The 8289-nt window shown below is 48.0% G+C and overlaps 1 protein-coding gene across 1 annotated transcript in view; it reads left to right on the forward strand.

Moving 5' to 3' along the window:
* Positions 1-8289, forward strand: part of LOC106806236 (sodium/glucose cotransporter 4-like) — a 42951-nt gene that overhangs the window by 15257 nt on the left and 19405 nt on the right. The window contains exons 3-4 of the mRNA XM_014808104.1: positions 505-609; positions 7104-7163. Of these exons, the coding sequence (XP_014663590.1) occupies positions 505-609; positions 7104-7163 (165 nt within the window). The remainder of the gene's footprint in view (positions 1-504; positions 610-7103; positions 7164-8289) is intronic.

The following is an 8289-nucleotide window of genomic DNA, read 5'->3' on the forward strand; positions in this document are numbered from 1 at the left end:
CAGCAGCAGCAGCAGCAGCAGCTGTGTATCGTGTGACCATCGCGGCGCTCGTGCATGCTAGGCTATCGCGCACTGGCTGCTGCTGCTGCTGGCGAGGATCAGGCTGCTTGATCAGGCTGCGTGGCGGTGTTTGCTCACGGCGTTTCTGATGACACAGGTGTGGCTGCGATGCTGCATGTGCTAGCGCGCTGCTCTACGTCAGGCAGGCATTCACGTCAAATATTGACGAAGCCCGCGCCCTCAAACGACGACGGTTTTGTGTGCGCTCAGCAAAACTAACCGCGCGCGCCGGGTCCCCGTCACGATCACTCCTGCCTGATCCGATCACGGGCCGGCATTCCTGCACCCGTTCACGGCCGCCGCGACAACTCAACTTAAAGTTAATGCGTAAAACAAACAGAGTTCGGCAAGGCCACAGCGAGAGCGCGCCCGCCTAGCCGCCGCGGCACCGCGCCCTCTAGCGGTGGTTCTTTCTAACAGCTACGCCTGCCTTCATTGTTTCAGGTGGGTGCGTCGCTGTTCGCCAGTAACATTGGCAGCGGACATTTCATCGGATTAGCCGGATCCGGAGCAGCTAACGGCATAGGAGTCGCCGTGTTCGAACTGAATGTGAGATTGCTGTTGTGGCCGTTGCGCCGTATTTATAATAAACGAATACCTCACCTCTGTGTTTTAACTGACGTGCGCGTGCGCGTTCTTGACAGACGAGAGAGAGAGAGAGAGGGAGAGAGTGTGTGTGAGAGAGAGAGAGAGAGAAAGAGAGAGAGAGAGAGAGTGTGGTGGATAAAGAGAAGGGGAATAGGATTTCTCTGGTTTTCAGGTGTTTAAAAATTTCCACTCTGATCTTCGCTGAAGAATTGTGGTTGTTGTCGAGCAGAGACGGCAAACGCGCATACCACGATTATAATTGGTTCTTGAGTTCAACTGATTTGCCGGAGTGTCTTACGAAACAACCGAGGGTCAGCGAAAGGGCACATTGCTCGTAGATATACATGGTAAAGACACGGCCGCGAGCGAAAGCACAGGCTAACTATATAACGACCAATCAGCAAACAACCGCCCACTCCGCAGAACCGTAATGTTATCAAGAGCGAATATTAGGCCTACCTTATTATATTATATTATTATCAGTAGTCGTATCATACCTTAATTATTATTAATATTGTATACCTCATTGTATTATTAGTTCTTGATATTATCGTCCACTGTCCGCACATATCGCGCCCTCCTCGCTAGCTCAGGCGCCATTTTGTATGTCGAGTGCGGGCCTGCCGTGCGTAATATAAATGCATAATAGGTGTCATACATCGTAACGGTTTGCAGTCGTAGGCGCTTCACCCATCCTATACACTACACTACACTACACTAGTAACACTACACACCAGCACCCGCACCTATAATTAATAAAATAAAAATATAACCTAGAAAAATACGATTAAATAGAATTTCAACCCTATTCAGAAAACGCACCTTGGCCAGAAATGTCTGCGGACTCAGTAAAGCAAATTTCCCCGGTTATCTGATCTCAGCCAATGTCACGATGACTACACACACGTACAGCGGAATTTTGAATATCAACATTCCATCGATAACACATATATTATTCACATCCGTACACTCCACTGCTGATTGTAGCCCCCGAGTAAAAAAAATATTAAGATAATTTTCTTACGATGTAAAATGTATAATGCGACAGGTCGCAGGCGTACAGTATATATCATGTCACATTACCAAATATACGCGTGCAGGGCTGCGGACGTGTTTGCTGTCGACTGCTAATTTCGCGTGGCTAGCACCTCCGCTCGCTCAAATAAAGCGCGGCTGTTTTGCACGTAAACACAGTTTGGCGAGGTTTGTTTGCCAAGCAGACACAGGGGCTGTGTACGTACGTACGGACGTGAGAGCTGGTACCGTGGTCGCTATACCTGGTCCGTGTTATAGCGGCTGTGTGTACGTACGTACGTACGTGAGAGTGTGTGTGTGTGTGTGTGTGTGTGTGTGTGTGTGTGTGTGTGTGTGTGTGTCTGCGCGCATACAATAATAATTATTCAATTATTTGTGGCGGGAACTCGTTGAAATATCTTAATTAATACCTCATCATTTACTTCTTTGCTAATAGCGTTACAAGAGGTCTAAGCAAGGATTATTTCTCCATACTTGCATTAACTTTCGATTCGACACCTTACGTCACTCGCGTCTAAACGAACAGACATGACGTCATCACCCAACAGCTCATCTTCATATATCGAGAGAAGCGCCTGGTGAATAGAGGCATGTGATAGGCTAATCATCAGCCAATGGTGTTCTCGTGAGGAATTCACGCGCTGCTATAGTAAATTGACACCGTTGAAGTTAATTAATTAATGAGTGAAGAAGTGCAATTAACAACCAACGGTGGCCAGTTGAGCCGCTGCTAGCTGGCAGAGCAGCTATAGTCCCGCATAGGTTATAATATTCTCGTATAGTAATCTCACTTAGTTTTATCAATAGCTATATATCATTTTTATGGTTTGGACATAAGCGAGTATATACCGTCTAGCTACGGAGGTCAATGCTTGTACAGTGTAGCATCAACAGGCAATGGCAGCGCCCTGGCCACTAATGGCTATATTTCTGCGCAACGTTATTTTTAGGTGATATTTTCGTTAGCGTGCGTGTAGGGGATTGGCGCATAGTGAAGTGTGGGGGTGAAACTACGGGTAGCTGTTGATTCAGGGTGGATCACCGGGCGTGCGGCTCTCAACCGTGTAGGTCTGTAGGCTGAGCGTGTTACCGTGCGGGTGCTAGCGGACCACACAGTAACGCGTTCACACACACGACTTTGTTTGTGGTAGGTCTAGGTGCAACGAAGGTTCACCGACGCGTTTAGTGAGCAACTCAGTGTTCACGTTCGAAGGCTGAGTGCAGAGAATGTTCATACACGTGTGTTCAGGGGAACTTCATGGATCGAGTGTTCACGTACGAGGGCTGAGTGCAGCGAATGTTCACACGCGTGTGTTCCGAGGATCATCCTGGGCGGGGTTGAGGAGATGATAGTAGAACGATGTAAAACGATGTTATGATGTACGTATGCATGTAACGATGTGTGTCATGTATTGATGCTGTGTATCGTATCAGATCAAGTGAGATTTATGTGTTAGGGCAATGCTATATATCATAGGCGTACTAAGGTATATAAGCGGGGACGTGTTGTTTCCACGTATGTAATCAATGATTTACCAATAGAAATAAATTATGAGTGGATCATGCCCGCATTTCTCCTACTGATACAAATCTCATTTGCGATAATTGCATGTACAACTCCCCGTTCGTTATAAAGAATTAACATCGAAGCCAAGTCACTTTTTACAACCCCCTCCTCACACGGGTGTTCAGCCGTCACCGCCGCCATCTTGCGAGAATCTAAAGTTCCAACGCACGCCCGCTTCGAAATAAACATGATTAAAAATAAAAGCATTCCGCGGCTATATCTCATCGCACACAACCTCGTACTTAATCGTGCTCGTGTATCTACATGCGCGGTGTATCCTTTGTGCGATAGCGCTCGCCGCCCCCGAAAAAAACCTCGCCGCCCCGTACGTCACCCGTGTAATCTCTTGTGCAAACGGTGTGTAGGAGTCGACTGGCAGGCAGGAGAGCAGCGCACCACTTCAGCGCCCATTTCTGGTGACGGGCCGGCTTGGCAGGACACGCGCGCGCGCGCCTGCACACGCCGTACGTGCTTAGTAGCGCAGAATGCTTCGCAGCTCTCAGCCGAGGGAACTAGCGTCCTCTAGGAGAAGCCTCACGCGCCGGAGGTCGGCCACGTCACACAGCGGCCGCTGCATCTATCTCTATCTTCTCTCTGTTTCATCTTACCTAACAGGGTTAAATCGCAATGAAATTTTAATACTGTTTGGTAAAGATGCGAATCGAGCGAGCATACGCAACGGGGGATGCCCGGAGTGACGGCACGGCGGACACGAGCTGACACGAACCCGCATCGAGACAACGTACGCTGCTATGAGCCCGAGGAATGCTCACTCTATGTAGATTGGCTCAGGTTAGCGCTGTTGTGTTAGAACTTAGAATCACCGAGGCTCCACAGCGTAAGGCCGCAAGCTTGTATCTATCGCTTAAAGTTTTCTAGCTAAGCAGACAGGGAGGGTTGTACGTTGTTGTAGATGTCTTTCTGAGTTAGTAAGGAATAAATGGCTTCACGTGAGAGGCTGTTCTTATGGACGAGTAGCTGGAGATATTTACCATCTCAGTATAGGTGCGTTACCGGACGACGTGTCACGATGTAAAACTACCATAGCGCCTTCAGCTATACTATATGCAGATATTTATATACCTGCAAATGCACCTATAAATATGGCATGGATATATATATATATATATAGGTGCGTCTCTTGACATTGATATCAGACTTGCTCTTGCTAGCGAGACGTAGCGATGATGGTGATATCAACATTCTTCTGCAACACTTAGAAGTCGTAAAAATTGCTTGTCGTAAAAAAGTTGTCGTAAGCATCATAGCTAGTATTGCAAGAATGCGGCCGTCGGTATCGACTGCACGTGACTTAGCTTGCATCGCACAACACGTGACAGTATATAGCGCGCGCGCCGACCGACCGAAGCAACATGCTGCGAATTTATACCCGGAAAATCAGCGGGACTCAAACGTACCGTCAGCAGAGTCGCACCGCCCTGGTTTACTGCGCTGATATTGCTTTTGCCGACGGCATTTTTGATGAGCAAATATTCGCACAACTTGTTGTCGCTACGGCATGTACTGCTTGCTGTACATGCAGCGGGCTAGGGGAGCGGCGCGTGGTAAGGATGTAGAAGCGTAGTCGTGGGGGTAACGGCGAGGCAGGCGGACGGTGTAACAAATACCGGATACCGACAGACGGGACTATACAGTACAATGCCATGTTTACAACGCCTCATATAAAACGGAAAACGACACGAGACCGGGACATTCCCCGGTGCGATTCGTACGCCGCACGAACCGAGTAACAACTATTCGCGCTGGCGGAACGCGAAACATTTCTATGTGAAACGCGCCGCAGTGTTGGTCGCACGAACGCAGTTGAAACGCACGTCAGCGCGCCGGCGCGGGGATCTCGAGCGCAAACAAACGCACGCGAAAAAACTCGACAGACGGGATTCTAAACAATAGGAGCGTATGCGATGTATGGCATCGCCAGTAACTGCGAGTCACGGTTGGTCGCTATACGGTGACACCGCACAGGTGCGTGCGTGCGTGCGTGCGTGCGTGCGTGCGTGCGAGCGTGCGGGCGTGTGTGCGGGCGTGCGTGTGTGCGTGTGTGCGTGCGTGTATTTTTTCGGCGACGAATTACAATGCAGTTGTTGTGTGTGTTTTGCGTAGGCGGACCTGTACGCCGGCGCTATCTTCATCGAACAGTCGTTGCACTGGAACCTGTACGCTTCGACCGCCATCTTGTTGTTTATCGCCGCACTATTCACGATCACAGGTACGTGAGCTTATACCGCATGCATGCATCACCTATTGTTAGATGCTTTCGGGGCGGCGGCGCAGTAAGCACGACAAGGGCGACTTTAGGGCGTTGCGGCTACGATTTCTGCTTCATTTACGAGAAAAATGATGGAGATGATGATGATAGCGCGCAATTGGGCAGACGATCCATGTAGAGATATCAGCGACGGATCCGGGAAGGGGAGAAGGGGGGAGGGAGGGTTAGAGTTAGAGTTATGAACTCCGGCTAAGAATTTATAGTAGAGAGCGAGTGCGACGAACGCGAGGCAGTCATTTATGAACATTCCAAGCGTCTGTTTTACTCACATCTTCTCTCTCCAATCTCCTGCGCGCTATACTGTATGCTTGCCAGAGATTACTGTCTGAAGCGCTAGAATGCGCCCCGCTGCGCGTTCTACCAGCGGCTCCTCATACCTCACCTTCTTTGTTGGCGTCTGCCTCCTCCACCTCTCCCCCAAGGCACATCCATGTATCTACCAATGTTCGTATACTCGTGATGCATTGTGGGTTGATCGGGTCTACGTTCAGCGATATAGTTCTATACGTTTATCAGTTTACGTTAAATAAGTGAAACGAAAAAAGCTCGCTACTCAGGATTGTGATATATTTGAGCTTCTCGCGGCGATATCACGAGTTGTGCGGGTAAAGCTGATTAATGTTGATCTAGGCCGACATTATGACGTCATTATGCGACCACACGCGCGCGGGTGTGTGGGTTTGCCAAGGAAGTCGATTTGCCAATTTATAATTAGCTCAAAACATTTTAAACGGCAAATTTTACATGCTTTTAAAATTTCTAGTCTAATTTCTATGAAAGTACTTCGCCGAGCGTATGACAGATCAATCGACGTCGGCGATTTTAATTACTCAACATTAATTGCACTAATTGATCATTAATTGAATATTTAATTATGACAACAACTTTGACTACACCGCCTGTTTTGTAATGGCTATGTATCAGCCGATCAGCGCTATGGCCGATTAGCGATAATGTAAATGTTATATCCCTAATATATATATATATTATATATACAATTTTCACACGATCGGCGTCACAGACACTTGAACCGTTCCAATAATAAATACTGGTAATCGTTAGTTCAGAGCCACAGTTCAATAGTAACGGTAAATAAACAGAAATGGTATTTACCACAAAAGTATTAATGTTTATGCACTCTCTATTGCATAACAATTCAACGTAACCGCTCTTCAAAAGCTTCTCTGCAGAACACAATCGCACCTCACGCACGCCGGTGTGCACAAACTCACGGAAAGATAGATATCATTATAAATATATTTAAATCTGTTTATTTGCTATCGTTTTATCGCTGAAGCGGCCCAAGTGTCCGTGGCTGTCTCGATTGCATTACATCATTACGTTACGCAGAACAACTCGTCCTTAACTATGATACACGAGTCACGAATGCATCATGCCACGAGATCCTCTCATCATGTCAGCGGTCACGTGTCAGCCGCACTGAAGGACGCTGGGAAAATCCAGCCTCGGTGACGTCACGCGACCGCGCTCTCGTCGTCCGCTTCTCTCGCGTGCAGCACATAGTTACAGTAAAACTAATGGAACTTATTTTGTTTCTTACAGGCCATCTTCGTGCTGATGATGCTGGGATGGTTATTCATTCCCGTCTACATAGCGGCTGGCGTAAGTCTCTCTTAGTATATCTCTTACTCAGCGAATAGTACCGACGGTATGTCAACCTAGTTTATCAACTACGTGGTGCATCTATCACAAATACTACGCGTGTGGGTGTGGGTGAGGCCATGGTATATGGAGCAGGAAGCCGTTGGTTTTTATTAGTTTTAGACATTGTTATCTTGTTATTTACCGAAACGTAAGACCATTATTGCCATCGTCATGGCCATCCTAATCACCATCATTATCGGCATCATCATCATCATCATCATCATCATCATCATCATCATCATCATCATCATCATCATCATCATCATCATCATCGTCGTCGTCGTAGCTGTCGTAATCATCCGCATTGATGCCAATCACTGACAAGTGACAAAAAGGCAGTGGGACTTTTTTTTCACGCGCGCAATTAATTCGGACAGTTCAGTGTATAGTATAGTGTTGGTAGCTGCAGTGTTCCGGCGAAACGAGGTTGCCGACGCTTTGACAGCAAAATCGTTTAGATTCTTCGCTGGTTTCAATGACCCCGTTTATATAACTCGTTTTAATTAATTCGTGTAAAAAAATTCAAGACGCCACATCAAGTAGGGAGAACGAGAGAGAATGATAGCGGCACAATGGTCGTAGATTGGCTTTCGAGATAAAATACCGCGTGATACCGGTTTGAAGTGTTTTAGATTTACGATGGAGTACATTTTTAAAATGCTACACACTAAAAGGCATTTAGGTTTCATGCGTGCAGACATCTGTGAAGACGGTTCGATGGGTAGGGCCGTAGGCAGTTACACAATCTGTCTTGTTCAGTCCATGTCAGTAACACGGTGATGACTTAATTCTTCGTCGAAATTCGTATCCACTCACTCACTCGCAAAGGCGCGCACCCATACTTATGCACACACACGCGCGCGCATACACACGCTCATGCGCGCGCGCCGAACGTACGCACGCACGCACATGCACACACACGCGCGCGCATACACACGCTCATGCGCGCGCGCCGAACGTACGCACGCACGCACATGCACACACACGCGCGCGCATACACACGCTCATGCGCGCGCGCCGAACGTACGCACGCACGCACATGCACACACACGCATGCGCGCGCACGCACGCACGCGCGCGCGCG

The sequence above is a fragment of the Priapulus caudatus genome, unplaced genomic scaffold, assembly GCF_000485595.1.
Source record: "Priapulus caudatus unplaced genomic scaffold, Priapulus_caudatus-5.0.1 Scaffold149, whole genome shotgun sequence".
Classification (NCBI taxonomy): domain Eukaryota; kingdom Metazoa; phylum Priapulida; class Priapulimorpha; order Priapulimorphida; family Priapulidae; genus Priapulus; species Priapulus caudatus.